General features: G+C 47.4%; 2 protein-coding genes across 3 annotated transcripts in view; both read right to left on the bottom strand.

The window, feature by feature from the left end:
- LOC130372492 (unconventional myosin-XVIIIb-like) overlaps nt 1-3,431 on the bottom strand; it is a 39,963-nt gene extending 36,532 nt beyond the window's left edge. The window contains exon 1 of one of the 2 annotated variants that reach the window (XM_056578531.1): nt 3,032-3,431. In XM_056578531.1, coding sequence (XP_056434506.1) covers nt 3,032-3,040 — 9 coding nt within the window. In that variant the 5' untranslated portion in view covers nt 3,041-3,431. Of the gene's footprint in view, nt 1-530; nt 620-3,031 lie in introns of those variants that run through there. The other variant, XM_056578533.1, reaches the window with a different exon arrangement.
- A 3,211-nt stretch (nt 3,432-6,642) lies between these two features.
- Nucleotides 6,643-26,713, bottom strand: part of grk3 (G protein-coupled receptor kinase 3) — a 37,745-nt gene continuing 17,674 nt past the window's right edge. Inside the window, exons 3-21 of the mRNA XM_056578111.1 lie at nt 25,237-25,310; nt 24,630-24,731; nt 23,558-23,632; nt 21,564-21,625; nt 21,379-21,430; nt 21,116-21,207; nt 20,883-20,982; nt 20,531-20,609; nt 19,332-19,462; nt 17,834-17,928; nt 16,865-16,972; nt 15,687-15,753; nt 13,612-13,712; nt 13,013-13,079; nt 12,144-12,239; nt 11,269-11,431; nt 10,013-10,149; nt 7,545-7,658; nt 6,643-7,214 (exon numbers count right to left, since the gene is read on the bottom strand). Of these exons, the coding sequence (XP_056434086.1) occupies nt 7,053-7,214; nt 7,545-7,658; nt 10,013-10,149; nt 11,269-11,431; nt 12,144-12,239; nt 13,013-13,079; nt 13,612-13,712; nt 15,687-15,753; nt 16,865-16,972; nt 17,834-17,928; nt 19,332-19,462; nt 20,531-20,609; nt 20,883-20,982; nt 21,116-21,207; nt 21,379-21,430; nt 21,564-21,625; nt 23,558-23,632; nt 24,630-24,731; nt 25,237-25,310 (1,877 nt within the window). The 3' untranslated portion in view covers nt 6,643-7,052. The remainder of the gene's footprint in view (nt 7,215-7,544; nt 7,659-10,012; nt 10,150-11,268; nt 11,432-12,143; nt 12,240-13,012; nt 13,080-13,611; nt 13,713-15,686; nt 15,754-16,864; nt 16,973-17,833; nt 17,929-19,331; nt 19,463-20,530; nt 20,610-20,882; nt 20,983-21,115; nt 21,208-21,378; nt 21,431-21,563; nt 21,626-23,557; nt 23,633-24,629; nt 24,732-25,236; nt 25,311-26,713) is intronic.

Genomic DNA, 26,713 nt, shown 5'->3' on the forward strand with positions numbered 1-26,713 from the left:
TCTGTTTCTGGTTTAAAAGAAAATAAGCTAAACAGCTAAGTTAAATGAATGAAGAACACAAAATTAAAACACATTTCACCTTTAAAACTAAAAGGCGAAAATGTGGTTAATTATCATCAACAATTATAAGTTCCAGGAAATGGAGCACCTTCGGGCTACAGCTGAAGAGGGACAGGGGTGTCCATGTTGTCTAGCGCCAACACCAGCGTTTACTCACAATCGTGCCCAGTGACGGCTCTGCTGTAGGGTCACCACAAACCACCAGCAACACTTCTAGAAGGTTCCTGTCCACACCAGGAACACCAGACAGAGAAAGGTCTCAAATGTGAACAGGTTAATGTCAAACAGTACAATTATTTAAGAGCGGTCTATCTGCCTGTGGTTCTGTTTTGGGCCGCTGAGACCGATGGAAAACCTGTCCCAAACAGGGCTATTTCCAGTCCTGACTTGGTGCTGGCCCCAGTCCGTCTCTCATATCAACACACAAACCCGCACACACAACACACCCAAACCCACCCAAACCCACATACCTGTTGAATTCAGCACATAAACTCCAGTACAGAAACAATGGGATACAGACAGTGTGAGGGCCCAACAGAGACAGACAGCTCCACTAACTCCAGCTCGGACACATACTGGGAGAGGCGGGCTGGGGGGGGGGGGAAATGTGGAGCAACCGTCAGAAATAGAGTGACACAGACAGCCTCTCTCTCTCTCTCTCTCTCTCTCTCTCTCAAAAACACACACACACACACTCAACATTCATGATAAGAATTGCACCCTGGCTGACAGACGATCCTCTATAAATATCCATGGTCTGGGGGTAGGAGGGGGAGGAGGGTTTGGGGGCGGGGGTAGGTAAAACGGGGATACGGTTATACTGCCCTGTTTGGCGAATCAGATAGCAGAGAATAAGCAACGGGCATGAGACAGATATTGTGATATGAAACTGCTGCACAATAACTTATGACATCAACGTCAAAGGATCGGCCAACGTACTGAGAAGGTTCTCTGGGCGGTAGGGGGGGAAACACTCGTGCACAGGCGCCCAGGCGTACACGCACACACGCACACACGCACACGCTGTCTCCCAGCCTCATCAGCTGCTTGGTTTGAGTGACAGCTGCAGCTGGAGGGAGGGAGCAGAAGTGGGCGGAGCCAAGCGACAGTGGCAACCATTTAAACTGGAGAGACAGACAGAGACAGAGAGAGAGAGAGAGAGAGACAGACACACTGACACACAGACAGACAGACAGACAGAAATAGGGAGAGAGGGAGAGAGAGCCCGTTACCATGGATTGTAGAAATAGTAAACTTCAGGAAGTTCGGAACCAACACTTTAGTTAGGGCGCAACTGAGCTATGCTTCCCCTTGGTCAGGTGTGTTTACACCAATGGTTTAAGTTCCTGAGATTGGTTACTTGATAGTCAGCTATGGCATCAACGTAGACCGAGGTCACGCCTCCCTTTAGCACGCATACATCACAGACTAATGAGTATTGACGTGTCCACCAATAGGAAAGAAACAGCCAGTTGTTCGAGTTTTTTGATCGTATTGATTAAAGACAAGTCCAATAACGGGAATTCGGCAGTACCCAAAAAAATTTACTCAATTTATTGCGCTTAAATATGACGTACAGTACCTTAAAGTCATTGAGTAGATTCAACACATACAACTTGTTTGTCAACACATAATGTTTCTAAATACTGCCCCATAAAGGCTAGAAACAATCTATGGTAGTTTTGCCACGTTTAAAAATTAATTAAACACTAGTTCTTAATTCAACACTAGTAATTTATTATGACTTTGGAGCAGAAGTCCCAAATAAAAAAATAAATGTAACATCAGAAATAAGGTTCATAGATATTAATATATAAAAAAATTTACACGATGAAATATCTTTTAAGAATGGTTCCAACAGTTTTCCCACAGCTGTGAGCTAGAGAAAATATGCAGACAATAAAACAGCGTACCAGTGGCGTCACTAGGCTGTTTCATTCGGGGCTAAAGCCCCGGATATTATTTAATTAGCCCTGAATCTTATTTTTTTTTTAAAGAAAAAAAATCAACTTGCTTTTTTGCATGCTTTACACTAGAAACAAACATGGGGATTCCAGGGGCATCTCAAAGTAGCTTAGTCCTTCTGGTCCTTCTGGCAAGAGAATAAAGAATTTAAAAACATAACCAGACTGTTTACCACCTCAAGTGAATTAACCTATCCTATCTCCAGTCATATATATATGTAAGGTCTGTCTCACTTGTATTCATTTTACTCTGAAATAACGAATGGAACTTTAGATGTCGGGGGATAAGCAGCACAGCAGTCAGGAAGCTATAATAAACTGCGTATTTTGTATATTTATGTAAAGCATTATGAAAAAATTTGCATGCGCAATAAAGCTTTTTTTTTTTTCGGGCATTTTTCCTTTCCCTCTGGGCTAAGCCCCGGATATTTCACAAACCTAAAAAATGCCCCTGCAGTGTACATAAAACATCATAGGAAAGTGCATTAGATTAGAGCAGAACACATACAATAAAAGCACATATACAGCAGCATAAAGCACAAACATGCAGCATAAACATATACAGCAGCATAAAGCACAAACATGCAGTAAACATATACAGCAGCATAAAGCACAAACATGCAGCACCAACGCATTAATGTAGACACTAGCATGCACAGCACAAGACAGGAGCACAAGAAAGGACTGGAGCACATAGGAGACAAGCAAGCAAGACAAGAAGTCAGCAGGAGAAGCAGTTGCAGTCCTCATGTACACATAACTGTTTACGAATGATTCATATTTTCAGCTGTCCAGAAGAAGAACGGTAAGACTAATTTCTCTAATATGAACTGGTACCGAGTTCCATTCCTGTGACGCTGTAACTGAAAATGCTGAGTGGCAAAATTCACTTTTTCTAAAGGGTAGGCCTACTACACAGCCTCAATCTAGATAAACATAGAAGCCAACTATCAATCACTGACCTGAGCAAATGGGGACGATGGTGGTTCTCAAAAGCCCTCACTTACCTGAGACATGAAGAGACGGTCGATACAGTTTGGCCTACATCAGCCTCCTCGGCCCAGGCCTAAGTACAACCTGTCGCAAATCAACCTCCACCTTTCGCCGTCCAAGGAGAAATCCATCCGTCTGAACGAAAGTGCTACTCACTCACCTGTATCGTTTCTCTGGTTACACCTACCATCACCCAACATTTTTTGATTACTTTAGTGAACTTGTAGATCCAGAGCAGGAGATATTAGGGCATCTTACTCAAGGGCGCCTGCTACAGGCGGACCGAGGGAAAGAAGCCCAGGTACGGTGTGTGCACTGTGCAGTAAAACAATACATGGTGGATTACATAAATGTTAACTTTGAAATTGAACTATTACAACACTGCAATATCCCAATTCAGTCTTATTTAACACGCAAAAGCTATTTTTTTTTAGGTTATCTTCAGTGTCAGAAAAACAAATCCTAAAAAAAATCCAAATGTGAGGAAGGAGTAAATGGTTAAACAGTTCATTTTTTTTATCAGAATGACACACACACACACACACACACACACACACACACACACACACACACACACACACACACACACACACACACACACACACACACACACACGTCATTTGAGTGAAACAAGCACTACAGCAGGCAACAGGAAAAAAAAGTTTTTATTTATGAACTGTTATACAAGCAGTCCAACACACAAGTTCCTGTCTCGAAAACAAAAATGAATCATTGAAATAAAATACATTTAATAATAATAATCATTGAATAATATTATCAATAATATATCAGTATCATCATAACCTCAATGATATAAACCAAAGCCAGTAGTATTTGTGTTTGTTTGTGGCAAATAAAAAAAAAATAAAAAACATAAAATGGGATGTGGTAACCGGAGTATTTTTACAGCGAGGTCTCAGCTTGGAGCTCATTGACGTGGTCGGCGAACGCTAGCTTCCCAAACACGTAATAAATATGAAAAAGAGCAAAAGTCCGGTATTCAAAAAATAATAATTATCTTTAACTCGCAGGTACAATATCATAAGTCTTTATGTGCAAGATTCAGGCTGAAGTCTTCACCACAAACATTTAAACTCACATCAAAACCCTAACCTTCCCCCAAACATTTTTTTTTGATTTCTACATTAAATCTTTTAAATAAACCTAGAGCATTTTTGTCAATTCATATACACATATATTTATATATACTTTTTAACGGTTTTTTCTCTATATGCCATTCTTTTTGAATCGTCTTGTGTTGAGAGACCTAGAGAGCGCGAGTCTGAACAAGAGAAACCAGTATGACAAACCATCTCTACTAAATAAACATAGAAAGCCATTATGAAGCACACGCACGTGCAGACATTCAAACGACATACACAGAGACGGTGTGAAACCGAGACCTACCGGGAAACGAGCAGAGAATCACATGGTTCCTCGGTGTCCGATGGCTGCGTGCGGTGGGGGTTGGGGCGGGGCAGCAGCACCGCACAAGCATCACGCGTCTCGGACCTGGCACCTCCGCCGGAAAACATTTGGTCACAGTATTGTACCCTTCAACGATGATCGCTACCGCTCTACCTTGGCTTCCGCTAATAGTAGGTTGTCTCTCTCACTGTGTGTGTGTGTGTGTGTGTGTGTGTGTGTGTGTGTGTGTGTGTGTGTGTGTGTGTGTGTGTGTGTGTGTGTGTGTGTGTGTGTGTGTGTGTGTTGCAGTCACAACAGCTGGATTGGCTGTTGCTGTAATGAGGAGGCTCCCCATTGCGTTGGACTCAGCCAGCAACAGTTATTTGGCACATACAACATCTAGTAAGTAACACATTGGGCTAAAAAAGGTGCAAAGACAATGTTCAATTGAAAAAAGCGAAAAACAAAAAACCATTTTGGTTTACAAAAATAAAAGACACCTTGATAGGTGACGCGATTTCTCTATAAGACAAAAAACATCTCCCCTGACTTTTAAAGGCTACCAAGAAAAATACAATTAAAAACCAAAAAAAAAATATCACATCGCCAAACATCCCCCAGCCCCGCCCGCTTTAAAAATCAAACGCATCCAACTGCAGGTCACACAAACATCACAGCTCTAGAAATGCATGGACGTCACAGACAACAGTGTACTGCATGGGGGGGGGGGAGAATCTAAAAACCCTGAAATGATATTTATATATAGGAGTTCATTCAAAAGGTTCTGCCGGGCGGCAGACACAAGTAGTCCCCCGTGACTGCAGACAGGCTTGTAGCGTACACGAATATACTGGAGATGCACAGAGAGAAAACAATAAGGGTTGCTTTATATACACTCCAACCCCGGCGATACTTCATCCAATCCCGGCAGTCCGTCTCCTGTGGATCCTTCATAACAAAACGGAGTGACATTGTTTGTACTTTTTTTCTTTTTTTGAATTTTCCCTCTTCTTCCTCCGCCGTGGTTACTGATCCCCCAGGGATACGCTGCGGTCACCAAGGTTACGCTCCATTTCCACAGCAACAGTAACTGCTGTCCCATCGGTGGATATAATAATATATATATATTATCATATATATATATAGGATCTAGGGGTGTGTGTGTGTGTGTGTGGGTGTTGAAGGGGGTCTCTATGGCAACTGGCTGTACAGGAGAAAGATTTGTTTGTTTCTTTGATGAGGAGTCCGTGGTTTCCACTTCCTGTTTCCTGCCATGGAATGATTCGGTGCTCTCTGATTGGAGGCTTCTTAATCCTGTGTTCAGGCGGGTTGTCCCGAGGGAAAACGGACGTTGGCACATGACGCACTTCAATAATGACGACTAAACGGACGAGGTGACGGGCCTTCCCCCCTCCCTCCCTCCCTCCCTCCCTCCCTCCCTCATCCTCCCTCACCCCTTGTTTGCGAGGGGGAGAAGAGAAGATGAACTGAGACCAGCGATACACAAACACAGGTGTGTGTGTGTGTGTGTGTAAGGCCACCTGGAGCAGCGTCTTCCGGCCAGACCCCCGCCTTCTGCCTCCGCACGCGGCCCCCTCGCCTACAAACGCCAGCGGATCCAGATCCTCTCCGTGTGGCGATCCACCGCCCCGTGTCTTAGCACTGACTGAGGGGGGCAGGGGGGGAGAGGAGGGGAGTGAAGAGGGGGGGGGAGGGGCTTATAGGAACAAAAACGGAGGAATGGGATCAGTGCAGCAGCACCTGACGCAGCAGCCAGCGTACTCCACTCCCAACGGGAAGGTTTAAGCTGGTGTGTGTTTGTGTGTGTGTGTGTGTGTGTGTTTATCTGTGTGTGTGAGTGTGTGTCAGTGTCTATGCGTGTGCATGTGTCCAGAGGAAGTCATTATCTTCGGAGGAAGGCGTGTTGCGTTGAACCCTTCTTGCTCTGACCGCTTTCCCCCCACCTTCCCATGCCGCCCCCACCTGGGTCTGAGGGCCCGGTCTGAGGTCCATCTCTGAGACAGAGACGCATCCCAACCGCCGAGAAACCGCAGAGAAACCGCCGCAGAAGAAGCACACAAGCAGCAGGAGGCGGAGCCAGGCGAGGTTGGTAGAGAGACACAGGAGCAGGGCGGCGGTAAACGAGGAGAGAGAGAGGACGTTGCGACCTAATCGCCCCAGTCCTCGCCACAGTCATGCAGAGAGTCGGGGGGGGGGGGGGGGGGGGGGGGGGGGGTTCAATTCGCACATGCTCAGTTCATCCTTCCCACCGTTCACGGTTCACGCCCATCCCGCCCGTCTGTGATTGGCCGTAACACAAGAGACAGGAGAGATGGTGTGTGTGTGCGTATTGTTTTCTTTCAAACACAAGTATGCAGAGTCTGCTTAGTCTGGCGGGGGGGCCGGCCCACGCACTGCGCCGTCTTCGGGGGGCCGTTGCTGGAGGCGGAGCAGGTGGAGGAGGCGGCAGGACCAGGCGGTGCTATGGCCGGTCGGGCGGGGGCGGGCGGAGGGAGAGAGGGCGGAGGGCCGCGGAGGGGGGGTGTCTTGTGTCTGGAGGTGTGGTCGGTGTGTGCGTGCGTCTGGTGGTGGCGGTGGGTCGGGCGGGGCGAGTCGCTGGGGGCCGGTTCACAGCCCGTTGCTGTTTCGGTGGGTGAGGGGGGGCTTGGAGAGCTCCACCATGCCGGCCCGGCCCTTGCCGATGACCTTGGGGGCCCGGCGGAGCAGCTTCTGGGCCTCGGTGAAGGCCTCCGTCAGCTCCTTCTTCCACTGGACGAACTCCGGGTCGCTCTGCACACGGGCACATACACACACACAGAACGTGCACACACACACACACACACACACACACACACACACACACACACACACACACACACACACACACACACACACACACACACACACACACACACACACACACACACACACACACACACACACACACACGGACATGGGTTCAGACAAGCACACACAGAACGTGCACACGCACACACACACACACACACACGTTATTTTCTTCTGAGTGTGTGGACCACATTTTATTTGATAAGCACGGAACACGCTTAATATTTGAAGCATCCCTGTTTGATGTCCCGTAGGTATGGGAGCGTGGCTCACCTCGCACTGCAGCACAAACTGCTTTCCTCCTTTGATGCGCAGCAGGATGCACTTCTTGTCTTTGATCTGGGTCTCCTCCACCGTCAGGATCTGCTCCATCGTCAGCAGGTTTTGCTGCACAACACACGGGAGCCAATCAGAGGCGAGCACGCAGACGGAGGGAGACACCGGCCGCAACACACGAGTGGTGTGGTACGGCCGTTTTTGAGGAAACTAAAAAATGCTGCAACAGGGGTTTTATTTGTGATTTAGGGAAGGGGGTCTTCTGCTCTACTGAGTAGAAGCAACTTTCAAGACACGGCTAGGAGGATCCGCCCGCTGGACTGGACTGCTCGACAGAAGGAAGGCCTTCCTCTCTGGGAGCAGTATTTAGCAGGACGTGGAGGTAAGGACGTGAGGGAATAAGCACAGTTTTCGGCAGCATTAAGGGCAGGGAAATAAAGGCTTAGTTATGGTTCGACGTCGACGCAACGCAAGGGGGTTTACGGACCCATTATGTCCTTGCGGACCCTCCTAGCGTCTACTGCAAGGGCCTGACTTGCACCTCCCAAAAATGTTAACCTTGCGCCGAGGCGACGTAGGAACAAGGGCTGTGATTGGTCCGATCACTAAAACCCGATGCAGAACCAAAAGAGGTTCACGACTGCGTCGAAGCGTCTGCGTGGTAATTGCGTTGCGTCGACTTGGAACCATAACTAAGCCTTAAGCTACTGCTCTACTCGTTCCTGGTCGTTCTACTGCATGGCTGTCACCCACCATCACAATAATGTTAGAAACTAAAAAGTAGGGCCTCTTATTTCTAAACCGCCCCAGGTGCTTCGGTCAAGTTCTAAAGACGGTGCAAAGGAACCATCTGGTCAGCTGAGGATAAAGTGGGGCGATTCCTCTGCTTCCTTCATCACCTTGGGCACTGTTGCAGCATTATGGTTTAAAATGCCGACGTTTTTGCTGTTTTCCTAAGATGCATTTCATGTCAAAAGTGAGAGTGGAAATATTAGCCAGTGATGCGATGAACTGTGTGGAACCGAAGTCATTGTCTCAGTTTCATTATAGAAATTCTCGCCATGGTCTGGAGTGGTTGTTGTCGTGACAGCCCTAAGCCAGCGCGACTCTAACAGCAAGGGCATGTTCGTGGGGGGGGGGGTTGGGTCTCCCAGGAACCACCCTGGTGCGCAGCACTCACCCGAGGTCCCCTGAAGGGCTTTAGCCACTTCTCCTACAGCACAGGGGTGAGGACAGACGGACACACAGCCTTCATGCAACGGCCATTAGGCACGGACAACACCAAGTAACACACATACACACACAACCAGAATAACTAACAGATGACAAGGAGTAGCAGACACACACACACACACACACACACAACCAGAAGAAATAACAGAGAGAGATCCGCCAACAGGGTGCGTTCTACGTCTGTCGTATTCAATCCATATCCTCCCACCTCTTTTACCCCCTGTCCGTCCTGCCCTCAGTGATGCTGGGCCCGTCTATCCTTAACTGAATTTGTGATGTCATTTGATTTAATAAAGTGTATTGTAAGGTATGACCCGACAAGGAAATGCAGATGGAACTCGCTTTTCACGGCTAACTCGGACACTTAACTCAAATGCTATTTAATATGTGTCGTATAAACCCAATGAATGAAATGAAACAAAGGATGCAACACAAACACAACCTCTAACGCATACAGTTGACAAGAAGAGGGTGATGACACACACACAAAACCTCTCTCCATCCCTCTGCCTTATATCCAGTGGGACAGAAGGACACACACACACACACACACACACACACACACACACACACACACACACACACACACACACACACACACACACACACACACACACACACACACACACACACACACACACACACACACACACACACACACACCCCTCTACCCCTCTACCCCTGCCAGAAAAAGGTTGTGCGTGTTTCATAACGTATGACACACACAACCTCTTTCTAGGTTATGACACATCGATCAGTCACTCACTCCTAGTTCCCCCCAGACACACACACACACACACACACACACCTCCATCGATCTCTCCATCCACCCTTGCCAGAAACAGGTTGTGCGTGTGTCATAACGTATGACACACGCGACCTCTTTCTAGGTTATGTCACACACACCCACACACTCCCTCCGTCACACACTCATTCCTAGTTCCCCCCACACACACACACACACACACACACAGATAGGAACATGTAACAAAAACAACCCAGCCATGGGTGCCCCCCACTCACCCGTGTGTCGCCCTCCCCCCCCACTCACCCGTGTGTCGCCCTCCCCCCCCCCCACTCACCCGTGTGTCGCCCTCCCCCCCCCCACTCACCCGTGTGTCGCCCTCCCCCCTCCACTCACCCGTGTGTCGCCCTCCCCCCCCCCCCACTCACCCGTGTGTCGCCCTCCCCCCCCCACTCACCCGTGTGTCGCCCTCCCCCCCCCCACTCACCCGTGTGTCGCCCTCCCCCCTCCACTCCACCCGGTTGGGGAAGAGGTAGAAGTAGCGGCGCTGCCACTGGGTGAGGAACGGGTTCCCCAGCTTCAGCATGTAGCCGTGCATGATGCAGTCCTTCCCCAGGGCGTAGTCTGTGGGAGGGGGGGGGGGGGGGGAGACAGGGGGTCAGCAGCCTGACCATACAAGGGTATCGCTAGGAAGGCCTTTATGGTCAGAGCTCCATCCCATTGGAATAATTTACCCGTCACCATTAGATCGGTTTCATCTCTATGCTAAAAATGCAGTTTCATCGTACTATAGGAACAGCAGTACATGTATTTAATCACATTGTGATAAAATGTTAGTCTATCATCACCGATACTATCACTTCCTCATGTATTTACCTCTTCCCTATAGGAATTGCATGCAAGATTAAGGTTAAGCTTTCAATACTCAAGTGTCTGTGCAATCTTTTTTTTTTTGCAATCTTTTTTGTTTTGCTATTGAGGAATATGTTCTTAATATGTTGTTATAGGACTTTCTTGTCAAGGACCCCCTTGAAAACGAGATGGGTTTATCTCAAGGGCTTACTCCTAATAAAATAATTTGAACACATGAGGCTAGGGGGGGGGACAGTGTACGTCATACTACCTTATTTTCCTGTTTTTATTATGCTACCTTTGTGTCCTCCTTTCGTTCTTTCCCTATGCATTGGGAGTGTGGCATGGACGACACACGGAACATCCTTGTAATTCAATCGAAGTATAAACCACATGCGTGTTTCGCTCGTTCAGATCTGTGCTGTTTAAAGACCGAACGGGGGAACTACCGTGCAGAAGAACAAGCTGCTCTACCTAGCTCAGGAGGTGGAGCAGGTTGACCGGTAACCAGAAGGTTAATAGTTTGATCCCCGGCTCTCCCTAGCGGAGTGTCGAGGAGACCCTGAGCAAGACACCTCACCCTGACTGCTGCTGTCGCCCTGCGTGGTTGACTCCGCCGCCGGTGCGTGAATGTGTGAACACAAGTCACTCGGATAAAAGCCTCAGACTAAATGTGGTCGGCGCTGAACGGTAGCACCGTAGGTGGGTCCCAGAATGAATCAGGTCGACGGATTCCTCCGGGTCGTTCCCTCGCAGCAGAAATGCCCTGGGTTTCCAACCCTCATGTCCTCCATCTTACTCGTCAGCACCCCTGAGCAGGTTGCCCCGCCCCCTACCTCCTCCTCCACACCCCTAATGTCGATCAAACGGCGGACTGGGCGTGTGCCGTACCCTCCTCGTGGCCCAGCTGCTTGTTCTTGGCCCTCTTGCGGACCTCGTTCTTGTCCGTGTCGCAGTTGACCGCCTCGTACACCGTCTCCGCCACCTCCTGCTGCCAGCGCTCCGAGATGACCAGCGGGAAGTTCTTATACAGCTCCTGGTCGCTGTCCAATAGCTGCACAGAGAGGGCGGGAGGGAGGGAGGGGCCCATTGCCGTCATCCAATCATGACAGAGGATCGGTTATGTGCCGCGGACTACGAAATGTGTTAAATGTGTTCTGGTAGATGGTGCCCACAGCACTTAAATTAAATGATTGTTTATACCTTAAGTGAACAAAAAGCATTCAGATATTAGCATGGTTATCAGTGCCAAAAACCCATTAAATTCCATTAAATTCAACAAATAAAGAGGCACATTGTTTAATATCTCTTTGGATATCTCTTTTATCACATATGAACAGTTTGAAAGGCACAGTTTTCAAATGTAGGGGTAAATCTCTGTATAATTACACCGACTTACAGTAGGTAGAACTAGCAATGTATAATTAATTCACATATGCATTAAGTTGGCTCTAAGGATTATCTTCTTTTTTTTCTTCTTTATTCTGGGTAGCATACATTATCCCGATAAAGGTTGGTGTGTGTGTGCGCGTGGGTGTGACACTCAAAGGGACTCTAATCAAATCACAGCTACAGGGGAAGAAGGCTGTGACGGCTGGCACTTCCTGTGAATTATCAACCCTGGGTTGAAGCACCAGACACTTATCAGCAAACATCAGCCCTTCGCTCATCAATCATGCAATGTGTGTGTAGTGCTTGGACTCTATTACGCCGCGTGTCATGAGGTGTGTTTGCGCGCGTGTGTGTGTGAGTGTGTGTGTGTGTACCTTGATACCCTTGGTGTCCTCTTCATCAAAGGAGCCAATGTCAAAAGCATCTGCTGCGTTCACCTCTCCTCTCGGTGGGATCAGAGGAGGAGAGTACTGGGGGGGAGAGAGGCAGAGAGACAGAGTGAGTGAGTGAGAAAGAGAGACAGAGACAGAGAGACAGAGAGACAGAGAGTGAGAGAGTGAGTGAGTGAGACAGAGACAGAGAGAGACAGAGAGAGAGACAGAGAGAGAGAGAGAGAGAGAGAGAGAGAGAGAGAGAGAGAGAGAGAGAGGCAGAGAGAGAGAGAGAGAGAGGGAGAAGTAGAGAGAGAGAGAGGTGGAGGGAGGGAGACAGCCAGACAAGACAGGGAGATGAAATGAAAGAAAGAGAGAACAGGGAATATGGTGAGCAGAAGGTAAAGGAAAGAGGGGGGAGAGAGGGGAAGTAAACCAACAGACATTCCCTCGGCCGGGTCTTTTTGTTTTTCCTTTTTTTTTTTGCTGAATGGTTGAGTATCCATAGCAACAGGGAGCTTGGGTCAGGGGCTGGGCAGCGGATTTGGATGCTGGCGTTTCCTTCATGGATTTACACTAGAAACAGGCCTTGATCTCTGCTGACACAGGCCAGCCGCTCGCCTGAATGAGCAAGCAGCCCCGCGACACACTGGCTAAATGTCACGGCCAAATGTGCAAAGATAACCTTCTAAAAATATCGACGAAATCAACTTCCTCGAGGGGGCAAGCTCTGCTGCGGCCGTGTTCATGTGGAATGGGGTCTTTTTTCGTCGCTTTCATCCGTAAGGGAGTCTTTTTTATTTTTAGGAAGGAGGAAAAGACTAAAGGAAATACTAAAAGGGGTGTGTTTATAAATAGACATGCCCCCTCACCTTTTGGAGGTACACCTGCTGCCAGTCGATGCCTTTGAAAAACAGATGTTCCTTCACCTCGTGAGCCCTGCGCGATCACAGATAGAGAGAGACAGACACATAGAAGAGGGGAGGGGGAGATTTTCAGGCATGAGGTTTCACATCCGACCACCAGGTGGCAGTATTCACCAGCAGTTCATATACACACAGGAGAGACAGCCAGCCAACCTAGTGACACAAACACTCGTGGAGCAGTCGATGGTAACCTCAGCCAGCATGGCTCAGTAGCGAGCTAGAGGCTCAGTAGCGCGCTAACGGCTGATCTGCAGGAACACACGCTCTTAATAAACTGAAACTGTATCCCTTCTGTCGACGCCCGCGGGGGGCTGCTTGTAAAATATTTCATTTCGATTTATGTGCCTGGATGTGTTCACAGGGCCCCACGGTGTGCTTGATGTACATTGGGCGCACAGATCTTAACAAACGCACAACACACACCATGTTTACAGGGACTTGCAGCGTGTTCTTTTAGGAGTGTTGTGTATTAGTCTTAAGTGTGTGATATGGAAGTAGGAGTAGGTGCTTATGACACTGTGTGTGTGTTAGGATTGTCGACTGACCCTCGACCCAGACAGCCAAGCCTCTTGGCCACGTCTCTCTGCAGCAGACCCTCCAGAAGACCCTTCAGCTCCACCGTGAAGGAGTCCGGCAGCTCCACGTTCTGGAGAGAGAGGGAGAGAACGATGACGAGGGAGGAATAAAGTAGGACATAAGAGAGTTAGAGGGATGACATGGGTCGAGGGGGGGGGAGGAGGGGGATATATTTGTAGATTTATCCTCTCTTCAGCGACGGTCCCTCGCGAGCTCACTCTGCTGTAACTTATTGATCAGTGTTTCGGACCTGTGTCCGACACTCTCGCACATACCCGTTCACCAACATAAAATATTGAAATACTACTAAAAAAAAAAGTGAGAAGCTGACAGGCCATCCGTCAGGGAGCTTGTGCCGCCCCGCGGTCCGGTCTCATCGCTCTCTTCCTGTGGGGAGATCTCAGTCCCGGGCCGCTCCGCACGGCCACCGTGTTTACATAATGAAGCCATTCATCATATTTAATGAACACAAAGACTTGTAGTGGCAGCTATTTTTAGTCGGGCCAGGAAAGACTTATAACGTTTTTCACCATTTCTCTCTTGTCTGTCACACGAGTGCACGCGCACGGGCACGCGCACGGACACACGGATTAGGCGGGCTGAACCAGATTAAGTGGCTGGATTTCGATCCTAATCTGGCTTTATTGTGATAGGAAAGATCATGCTCTCTCGACATGTGGGGCTGACCCGCCCAGCCTAAAGAGACACCCGTGTGTCTAGCTTGCATACGCATTTGGATATATGTGTGCGTTGGGTTTGTTTCATGTGTTTGTCTGTGTGTGTGAGACACTCCTTAATAGGAATAATCCTAAACCTACAAGCAAACAATTGACAACAGCTGTAATCCATCTGTTGTTTCTGACGATACGTGTGAGGCACTCTGATAATATGAATCCCAAACCAACTCAAACGCAAAGTACAACAGCCCTAAACCAACTACACGATATCCATTGCAGAGAGTGGACGTAGATTCAACCGTTGCAAAAGGGTCATGTGGGCACATTTCCTTGTATGCCTATGAAACACAAACCAAGATCAATAAAAGACAATTGGGAATCTATCAAGAAACGTTAAGATCATCACCATTACCAAGTATTGATCAAGGAAGGCTGTATCTTTCCCAGAGGGCAGATCATCACTTCCACCACTGGGTCGAATGTGAACAGACACTTCCCTTTTGCGTGAACTCAAGACTAGGAGCGATTTTAGAATAGGGGAAGTACATGCCCTGAGGAAAACAATCCCCACATTTTCCCCTCTTCTTTGGCGGTTGACAACAAAGAACTGATTGAGGGCCTTGGAACATCAACGGTGCTAACTATGGAGGACACAGCCAGCCGTGGCCAGGCACCCTGGACCCGTCTCAACGTCTCTGCGTTATCTAGCGTTGGTGGCCTACACTCACAGGCCCCAGTGGCGTGTCGGAGGTCCTCCAAAGCAAACTGAAGTGTTGTTTCGGAGGCCGGAGTAAAATTAGAGACAACACCCAAACAAAAGCTGGATTCAACCTCATTAAGTGTGTCAATGCGACAAAATTAACCACTTTAAAAAGGAAGAAAGCTCGAGCTGAAATAAAGTTAGTGTGCGAATACCAATTAGCTCTGAGCCTCTAAATCACCTCACATGGGTAACCGGAGTGTGTCGCCCGACACAGCATGCACAGGTGTGTTCACTTAAAACACCCCCCCCTGGCGATGGAGCCTTTTCACACATCGTCAACAGCACGATTAAGCAACTTCCTCTTCCTGTCATTTTGAGCGGCGGCTGGGTTTTATTTTATCACTGTCGCAGCACCAGCATGGTCAATGGAGATGTACTTTACTAGCTGTGTCTTTGCTGCTGTACTGACATACCTAAACCGAAAAAGTCATGTTTATGGTTCAACTGGTTTTTTTTGCTACTGTGAAAAGGGCCCCTTGGACCCAAACCCAGTGCAGAGAGACGTCTTGGAACATCCATATCCCAGGTTAACAGTGTGCGATCAAGTGTGTTAAAGATAGCAGAAGAGTGAGTGAGTGTGTGCGTTTGCGGGGTCATGTCTTACCATGGTAAGTGTCATCCGGTCAATCTCATGTTTGTCTTTGGTTTTGTGCTGTCGGAACGGACTGTGCCTGACAAGAGAGGGAGAGAGACGAGACTGTGATGCCAGCACCGGTACTGTCTGCGTTGGGATTGATCACTGCAGATATGTAGAGATACTACAGGAAGCATGGAGATGAACGGCTCCAAGCCATTACGGATGCTGAGCACGTTGACATCAATTGTTAAGGACTGATGACATTCTATTGCCACCATAATTCATTTCCGCCTCATAAGCCCTCCAAGTGATAGATAGGCTCTTTGACTTCAACTTTATTTATAAAATATTAATAACAGCTACATAAAAAAAAAAAACATTTGATAAATTCATAAAATATGTAAAGCAATATCGAAGGAAGTTAACATTGGGCAGAATTTCAAAAAGCCTAAGGAGCAAAGAATAGAATAATCGCATCCACAATGGATGTGAAGGAGTAGCTTTTCCTACACGGCATGAAGAGGATAAATAATGTAGCTGAACCACCTCAGCCAGGTCAACCTCAGAGATGGGCTGTGAGGCTGATACATCGTACATCACCGCGAGCACGGCCCCTAACCGAGAGAGACCTGAATAGACCCAAAACCAGGGCGGCTAGAGAAACAAGGGCTGCCTCTCTGCAGAGGAACTAGGATGTGAATAAAACGATTAAGGGTGACAAAAACACTACAGCGAAGCAGGTGGGAGAACAATCTGCTGGGCTGACGCAGCGACGCACCAACGGGGGCGTCGCGACACAAACCTCTTCCTTTATTATGGTGTTCACAACACACTTCATTGAGAGGAAGTCACAGACACCTCGCCAGCCCTCTCACTCTCAATGGGTCTCTCTCGCCCTCACTGTGTGTGTGTGTGTGTGTGTGTGTGTGTGTGTGTGTGTGTGTGTGTGTGTGTGTGTGTGTGTGTGTGTGTGTGTGTGTGTGTGTGTGTGTGTGTGTGCAAAATAAGAAAAAATATAACTTGGTTCCTGACCCGACCCTGACCTTTGGTATCTACACACTAAAAAGTTTACACAACTAAAAACTAAACGAGGGATAGCAAAAAAGAAAGAGAGCAAAGGCAAGAAAGAGAAAACGAAAGCGAGAGAGAGACACAGACAGAAATAGAGACGGAGACGGAGACAGAGAGGTGTGGATGTGGTTTACCCTCGGAGCAGTTTGAACAGCATGCAGCCCAGGGAGAACCAGTCAGCACTGCTGTCGTACGCCGTCCCCTTCTGCAGCACCTCTGGAGCCATGTAGCCGTGCGTGCCCCTGGGAACCCCCCCCCCCACACACACACACACACACACACACACACACACACACACACACACACACACACACACACACACACACACACACACACACACACACACACACACACACACACACACACACACACACACACACACACGTTATTTAACATGGCAGACTGGCCTTTACCAACAGACCGCATCATATAGCAAAGCAAGACGTAGCGTAGCAGTCTGGACTTTACAAATAGCCAGCGCTATACAACATAGCATGACGTAGCATGGCAGACTGGCCTTTTCCATCAGACAGCATTAAACCGCTTAGCAGCTTAGCATTGGACAGCATTATAACGTATCATAGCATACTGGCCTTTTCCCGTAGACAGCATTACATATCCTAGCATGACAATGCATAGAATACAGGCTTTTACCAGGAGACAGCGTTACATAGCCTAGCATAACCTAGCCTACCATACTAGCTTTTACACAGACAGCAATATATAGCATAAAGTAGTCTAGCATACTGGCCTTTTGCCACACAGTGTAACGATGCATAGCAAAGCATAATATACTGCCTTTGACCAAGACACAATGACACAGCAGTAGCACATCTGCTGTATTTTACTCACAGAACACATTACCTATCCTAGCAGAATGTAGTACAACATAAATCGATTTCCCCCCCATACAGGTCATGACAAAGCATAGGGTGATTTACCAACCGACTAGTTTAACATCGCATAGAATTGACCTGCAAGCAGTACAGCACAACCGTCTGCCCGCTGACCGCAACAAGTGGCGCGGAAAACCGGAACTCGGATGATTCACGGTACACACGGCAGCATATAGAGAAACCGGAAGCTTCCTGGCTACTACTCACACACTGGCGTGGGGCTTCTTCTTGGAGAAGTCGCACGCGAGGCCCAGGTCCGAGATCCGAACGTGGCCGTGCTCGTCCAGCAGAATGTTGGCCGGCTACAGAGAGAACAACAACACGGGGACAGATCATCAGGGACTTTAGGGAACTGAGCGTGGTAGGACACATTGATTCATGACCCACAGTTCCCGTTTCCGTTTATTTCTGAATTCCTTTTAGTGGAGGGAGGTCGGGGACGTACAAATGTGGACAAAGCCGATAAAAGGATATGTCCTCAAGTCCTGGCTTTTGTCTGGTTGGGCCAACGCGTGACTCACACACTCGTACGCGCAGTCGGAGAGTAGTATCTGCATTGCAGGGCTGTGTTTATTAAGAACGGTCCTAAAACTGTTCCTTGGCTTTATATCTATTATTATGGCAACCGATCCAAACAGCAGAGGAAAAGAAGTAAAGCAGAAAGGGAGCGGGAGACACGTGTAGCAGGGATAAGAAGGCTCTGTTTGCGTTCTGAAACGCAGTCTATGAGAACATTGTATAAATGGTATGAGAATATTCAGCTTCGATAGCTTCAGCAGCGGAGGGACCTTAGTAATAAATAATAATGATGTTATAGCCCCCATAATTCTCCTTGGCTTTACTTTTTTTGTTGTTGAGCTTATTCTGAATAAAACCGAATAAACTCTGCAGACTGGTTATAGGTACAGCGTAAACACAACCCCTGATTTTATGCCTCAGTTTACAAAGTACACAGGAGCTTAAATATTTATAACTAAATATTTTTGCCGACCAACATTGCCTAAAAAAGTGTGAAAAAAAAGTGTTGTATCATTCCATGTATGGATTTTGTTTGGTTTTTAGGTTTTGGGTTTGTTCATCAGACATAAACCAAAGGCAACTGAATAAAAAACCACTTAATGGGCTCAAACCCCTTGATCCAAACATTCTGAAAGTAATGCCAGAGTTTGTACTTCCACGGTTACTACACTGCTGTCAAGAAAAAAGTACAAAATAAAAAAGAAGCTATTTATGCGCTTCCCTCTCGAAAAGCAATACTTGAGGTTCGAGGACGTTTCGAAAAACAAAAACACAGATTCCAACAAACACAAGTCCATATTTAGGCCTGCTTACAATGCGTGCTGGTCAGAGGGCCGTGGAGGCCCACCACTATCTCAGCCCCATGGCCATGGATGGTGGGGACACCTCAGCACAGCCTCAAACCAACAAATGTATGGTGTACATTTATACTCATTGAATAATAATTTAATAAAAAATATAATTTTGGTCCATTTCAGAAATAGTTTTGTGTCATCTTGGGTCCATTTGACAGAGATTTTGTTTCAGCCCTCTTGAGAATGGTATTGGTGTCGGCCAATGCAAGAATGATTAATTTAGTGTCGACCCAGTTGAGAAGGAAAAGCTCAGCAGGCGAGAAATGTACGCGATATGCACAGAGTGAAGGATTGCTAAAAAAGAAACCAACACCATGTGGGAAAGCACATACCTTGAGGTCTCTATAGACCACGAAGCGGTTGTGCATGTGTTCCAGGCCCAGGATGATTTCGGCGGCGTAGAAACGCATCTCCTTCTCGCTGAACACACCGTGCTGAGACAGGTGGTAGTGCAGGTCTCCTCCTGCAAACACCAGAGTACGGGTTATGGCTGGGGGAGGGTTCTGGCTTCCTTCCCCCCCTATATCCACACCCATGCCTGTAGGAATCCTTGAGCAAGAGGCCCAAAACCCTACTCCGAAACGACACCCATCCAAAACCCACCGTAAGGCCCAATCCCATTTCTACCCCTTACCCCTTCCCCTTACCCCTCCCCCTGGCTTTTTAAGGGGTAACGGGAAGAGGTAAGGGGAAGGGGTAAGGGGTATAAATGGGATTGGGCCCAAGACACTTTGGATACAAGCTTTGTAAAATCAATGTTTTTTCCAAGTATGAGCAATCTTGGATGTTTGACTGGAGATGATTTTATCAGAGGAGTTTGGGTTCTCAACCCACACCCTGTTCATCATCCTGCTCGTCTTCACGCATTTCACTAGAACAGTGTTCTTCCAACTGTGGGTCAAAGCAGGTTAATACGTGCATGTCCCTTTTCCTCAACCGTTGATGAACGATTCAACGTAGAAAAATCATCATCGACATTTTTTCCAAATGTCGAGGAGAATGTCTTTTATTTTACTGCACAAAATATAAGGTGAGGCCAAAACCATCTCCCAAGCTGGGGCACAGCAGGATAGAGTTTGGGAACCCCTGCACTGAGAAGAATATCATGAGTACTGGCCGAACGGGTTACTCGATCGAGCCAAATACAGCTCTGCAAGGAATTCAATCAATCGTCAAGTAGTCCCTCTCTGTCCGAGGCATGCCTTGGGTTGGCCGGCCGACAGGCCACGGACACAAATATAAAATCCCCCATAAAACAAGTGATGTTTTTGTCTAAAACCACGATAAACCCCTCTGCCCCCCCCCCCCAAGGCCCGGCTACATAAGTGGTTGATGGGTGATGTCAGCAGAGAGTCCTGGTGTTTTTGCCAATCCCGCCACGGTGGAATGTCTGGAGTGTGTGTCTGAGGCCAGCGGTGGTGGTGGTGGTGGTGGTGGTGGTGGCGGCGGTGTGCCGGTCTTCCAGGGCACAGGGACTGAGGTCGGGATGCGCGTGTGTGAGGCGGAGGGAGGGACTCAGACCAGGCCATACCATTCATCAAGTCCAGGATGAAGCATAGCTTGTCGGGGGTGTGGAAGGCGTAGGTCATGCACACGATGAACGGACAGTCCTGCAGGAGCAAACCAGAGGGAACGATTTGCATCACTGTTTGTCAAGGCTAAAGCCATTTCCATAGATTACATTATTCCTCGTCCACGTCTGTCAAGTCGTAAAATAATCAAATTTGTATTCTCTGATAAGAAAGGTTAAGTAGTGTCACCTTAAATCAGGCGTTGTTAAAACGTGCGAGGACAATGCACAACTGTAACGGTTTCTATGTGTATAAATGGGGAAAGAAGACGCCATATTCAGTTCAGTGTGGTTGTTGTTGAGGATCACTCACCCCTGTGCTGACGAGAGACAACATGATCCTCTCATTGAGGGCCAAAGTCTCTCCCTGCTTCATCTTAATCCTCTTCTTGTCCAAACACTTCATAGCATACCTGAGACACACACACACACACGAACACACATATACACAATGTGCGGGATTAACCAAGAGAGGGGGGGGGAAATGTTCCTCTGCAAAGTGATTTACAACTTCTGTTGACAATTGCATCATGTGTTGATCCTTACATCTTCCCCGTGTCTGCCTTCCTGCAGCCGTACACCTCCCCGAAGCCCCCTCTGCCGATGATCCGATGCACACTGAAGTCATTCATGGTCAACTGAGGGGATGGGGGTGTGAAGAAGGGACACACACGCGCATAAACACGAACACACACACACGCGCACACACACACACACACACACAAAACATAACACTCCAGCGGTTAATCATAGTATCTCTCGAGGCGACTTCTGAGGTGTGGAAGGAGAGCGCGTGGCCAAGAACTCACGTGGATGTTTAGCTCGACGTTCTTCCACTGGCAAAACCGGGTGAATTTATCGCTGTGAGAAATGAGAGAGTGCGGAGAGAGAGAGAGAGAGAGAGAGAGAGAGAGAGAGAGACAATGTAAGAACAGTCAACCGCCATGTTTTCTTTATCTGCCCCCCCCCCCTGGGCAGCAGATCTCCGCCTCACCTCTCGATGAACTTCAGGAAGATGTTGCCTCTCAAGCTGTCGCAGATCTCCACTATGTACGGCTGTGAGAGAGAGCGAGACAGAGGGAGAGGCATAAATAAAATAAAAAGGAGAGTCCATGCGTTAGAGAAACTAAATGTGTGCTTGCCTGCGCTGGTGTGTGACAGCATCACAAATATCCTTTGAACAGGTGCTTTTATTAAACGCAACACAGGGTGGTCCTTCTTTGTCGTTAAAGAGCATTTTGCTCAAGGATGCATACAGGTTAGACTGTGGATATTGGAGTTCAAAGCCCCGAATCGGCTGGCAGTTCATTACCCTGATCGTTAGACTGTCCAGGCCCGTTCCTCTGTGGAAACCTCTCTTTTGTGTTGGTCAGCAATATCTTGACTATTACACTGCAATAACTGCAATCCCTAATTTCCCGTCTGGGATTAACGAAGTACATCCATATACGAATTTAGCCGGAAGGGGGGGGGGGGATACAAAAATAAAACCACAAAAGGAATATTCACTGTTCTGCGTGTTTCTTGTGTCTAGATGCTGAAGGCATGCACTGAGCACATTTTTTTGAAGATGACATAGAAACACTGATGTAAGTTCTTAAATGTAGGGGTTTAGCCTGGAGCGGTTGGATCTGGTGCGTGGTAAGAAGTCTACCTCTTACCTAATCTCATATTCAAAAGTATAATAAAAAACAAATATTGCAAAAACAATAAACCCTCTCTCCCTCCCATTATCGCTCTCTGGTCTCATGCCTACCGTGCTGGCGTATCACACACACGCACGCACAGTCACCCACACACGCAAAAGCATGCATGCTTGGTTCGGCTAGACCCCTTTCCCCGACTTCATAACGTAGCCTTATCTTCCCGTGATCATTCAATATGTCATGCAGCATCAACCACATGGATTCAGGAAGCAATAGGAAGTGATTTTGAGGTTTGTTCGTTTTTCCTCTGTTTGAGGAGAGGATATTTTCGAACCTGTAGGGGTTATTCAACATAGGATTTCAGCTGTACAGTTTTTTTCAGTGATTGTCAGGTGGGTATGGAAATCCTGTATCTTTGATATAATGTAAAAAATAAAAATGTCACCACCAGAACATAATGAAAAACTGAGATCCTGTTAAAAGAGTACTTGGCAAACACACAGCGATCAGCTGCCCGTTTGTCCCCTTTGCGATAGGCCGCGGTACGCTAGCACTGTCAAATCCTGCCAATATCCTGCTTTCCCGCCTTCACCCGTAGTGGTGTCCTGTTTGTGTAGTCACAGTAGGCGACAGCAATCAACTGGTGAACCCACAACGCCTCCTCTTAAGACACCTCACGTTTGTGAAAGGAACGGTGCCTGCCATCTACTGCTCGCTACGTGCCACGTTTCATATCAAAGGCCGGATTAGAGTTAGTAGTGTGGATTGCACAACATGTGTCATAACACCACACAACCCCCCTTTGGTTACGGATTGATGTTCGCGCAGCGTGAGAAAACAGGAAGTAGAACGGGTTCGCTCACATAACTCAAGCAAGTGTCTAAAACATCTAAAATAAACAAGTCACACGCTGTCTCGATTGATTTTAACCGCCACTTCTGAATCTGTGCGGGCTGCAGGATTGAGGTACTCGCTAAAATTGTATTTAAAAAAAGTATTTTAAACGAATGGCTACATAATGACTCAAGCATAGCAATGGTACCTGCTTCCTAAATATACAATAGTACATTGTATTTGGAGCTTAATTGAATATCATCATCACAGGGTGAAAGGGGTCTGCTTGAGTGAGTGAGTGAGTGAGTGAGTGAGTGAGTGAGTGATTGAGTGAGTGAGTGAGTGAGTGAGTGAGTGAGTGAGTGAGTGAGTGAGTGAGTGAGTGAGTGAGTGAGTGAGTGAGTGAGTGAGTGAGTGAGTGAGTGAGTGAGTGAGTGAGTGAGTGAGTGAGTGAGTGAGTGAGTGAGTGAGTGAGTGAGTGAGTGAGAAGTGGAAGCAGAAATCCTACCTGGAAGAGAGCGGGGGGCACCTGTTGCTTGGCCAGGTGGGTCTGGACGTGGTCCACCGCCTTCTTAGAGAAAGGCTGAGACGGGATGATGTGGAAACAGAAAACCGGGTCAGTAGATGTCCTTATAAACTACCTCGTACTTTCAGCTCCTCCGTCATTTTCTTTTAATTTTGTTTTAATTTTTGCTTCCAAAGAATTCATTGTCCTAGTGATTCATTATCCCGTCTATGAAAATTGCATAATGTTAAATTCTGTGTATTTTGAGTAAAATCAGTTTTTTGTTGTTTTATACAACCGCTGGTAAGAGGTGGGCCAAACAACGCTTAAGCCAAGGGGAAGGTGACTTTTTAAATAGTAGTGTGATGGGATCAACACCTCATCCTCTTAGAGCTAACCTTCCCCCTCTACAGCTGCAGCCACGAAAGGAACCCAGGGCAAAGTGGGACACCTCCGTCTTTCTGCTTATTCATGCTGCGCTCTGAACTCAGCATTGCGGTGTTCTGCACATCAAATTTAATTCATGATGACGTTGGAGACGAAGGTGTGCAACGGGACGCCACTGGACCCAGGCTGGCTAGCCTCTTTCTGCCTAGTAAGGTTTTCCGAAAGGCCTCTGCGTGGTTTGAATTTATTGTTATCGCGTTCTGTGCGTTAAATGCGATTGATGATAGTGCTTGCTTTGTCAACCTTTGCCTTTCTGCTTACTACCGCTTTCCTGAAACTGATGTGCGAATAGATTTTTATCACGTTTTGTGGATTAAATGATAACTATGACATTGGAGGTGTGTGGAAGGGGCCGACTCTGGGCCTGCCGTCATAACTGTTGAGAGGAGGACGGCTTCGGTCTTGTGGCTCAGTGGCATTTCTTAAGGAACGTGACGTTCACGGAAATGATCGTTACGTGTTCGGTAAATATAATCAAATTAAAAAAGAAATTAGATCGGATCCCACGGCTCAGGGCCGTACGGCCGTCTGTGTGTTTGTCTGACCTCGCCCGTCTGACCTCCTCCGCCTTTCGGGAAGCAGGGGGTGGGGATGGGTGGGGGGGGGGGGATTAACAGTTCGCCCTCACATGTGAACAGGACAGAAGTTCCTTCATGATGTAGCCATCGTAAATCTGTCTGCTGCGAAGCAACCTCTCCTCCTCCGAGTCCAGCTTCTCGTAGTCCTTAATCTGGAACACAGACACGCAAACACACACAGTCAGACATAGAGTCAGAGTCACAAACACACACAGAGAGTCACACACACACACACACACAGTCAGTCACAGTCAGACACAGAGTCAGAGTCAGAGTCACAAACACACAGAGTCACACACACACACACAGTCAGTCAGACACAGAGACAAACAAACACACACACACTCAGACACAGAGTCAGAGTCACACACAGTCAGAGTCAGAGTCACACACACACACACAAACGGAGACACAGACACACGCACACAAACGGAGACACAGACACAGACACACACACACACAGTCCTTGTTCAGTTCCACCACAAACAGACACAATCTTTTCGAGGAGGCGCAAATCCGAACAAGCAGGATTACAACCATAATCTCTCTCAATCATATCACATGATGCCCTTTAATCCAACACACACATATACATACAAAATCATGCCGGTGCGCACACACAGACGCACATGGAAACAAACACACACTTATATTTACCTCTTCGTAGAACTTGAGCTGTGGCACTGCTTCATCTATCTCATTCAAACAGAAGTCCTTGAACAGCAGAAAGCCTGGGTGACAGAAAAGAGGAGAAAGCGCAGGTTAATAACAGTGATGCTTCAGGAGAGCACTCTGCGTCTGTACAGAGCCTGGGGGCTGGAGGGTACACAAATTTAGATCACGATGTACATTTTCATATCAGGCAACACGATAGTTGTTACGATATCAGTCATTTAGTGGGTTGACAGGGTATTGTTTGGTTCTGACTCAAGCCGAATACAATATGATCACTTCAATTATTTTACTTGTCAATTATCACACTCTCCTTACGAACATGACATCAAACAGAAATGAAAACAACAGCTACGTCGGTATCAACATCTTCTAAAAGTGGCTGATCTTATGTAAACCCAGTTGAACAGTGCTTCAGGAAACAGAAAATGAATAGAGCTCAGACTCGCTTCAGAATACAAAAACAATGAGCGATTTTGTATATGAAATGTGCCGTAACTCTGTGGCGTTATACTTTGTGTACAAGAAGCCTAACCCTCTCGGACGCGGATATCGACAACTGCACTGACACAACCACACACACCATGGTGATACACATGTGGATATGTGCCCTACAATCTTAGCCCTCTCTCGGACCTGGACATCAATTGCTGCCCAGACAGTAAAATAGTGGAGCAAATGGCATTTTACGGATGAGGGGGATAATTAAGTGGATGCAAATTCTTCAATACATCCATATTATGGTAATTTTGTTTTTGAAAGACGTAGTCTCCCTGACTAAAACCAGGCCTTCATGCTTTTGGAGAAAGGGAACTGCACACAGTCATGTTACCAAAAGCAACCCGTGCTCATGTACCGCGGTGCAAGCAAACACAATCAAAGTGGTCTCTTTTATCAACAATTTCGTCATCGCCGAGTTCATTACTATTGCTGGTAACTTCAGTCGCAGTTGTGGCACAACCATTTTTAACCAAAATGAGGCCTGAATTATGGCGATTCGGGGCTCTGTGTGCAGGTACGTCATCAAGCACTGACGTGGCCCATTGTACTCTGGATGAACACATTGCACTGATTCAGGGCGCTGCGCAGAGTCAGTGATCGATGCTGTGAGAGGTATATCGGAAAGGTCTTTAAAAACACATTGCCGTTATCGTGGCGGAATTGACGGCGATTAATATTAATATTGATTTACCGTCCAACCCTAATAGTGCCTAGGACCCAGGGTCGTTGGATCCCCGGTGTCTACAACGGTCTAACCTGTAGGCCACCTTCAGCCTGCGTTCTTGGCCCAGTGGATCCGATCTAGATATTTGAGGCAGATAGCGGCAGTGCATTGTTGCCAGACCCGCCTCACTTAGCAAACAACGCACTGGCACTCACAACTAATGCCGCCACGAGGAGAAATCGCAAACCTTTCACAAACAAGATATCTAGTGAAAACCCATCCAAGTAGCTTGGCAGA

This window comes from Gadus chalcogrammus, chromosome 19, assembly GCF_026213295.1.
Source record: "Gadus chalcogrammus isolate NIFS_2021 chromosome 19, NIFS_Gcha_1.0, whole genome shotgun sequence".
NCBI lineage: Eukaryota > Metazoa > Chordata > Actinopteri > Gadiformes > Gadidae > Gadus > Gadus chalcogrammus.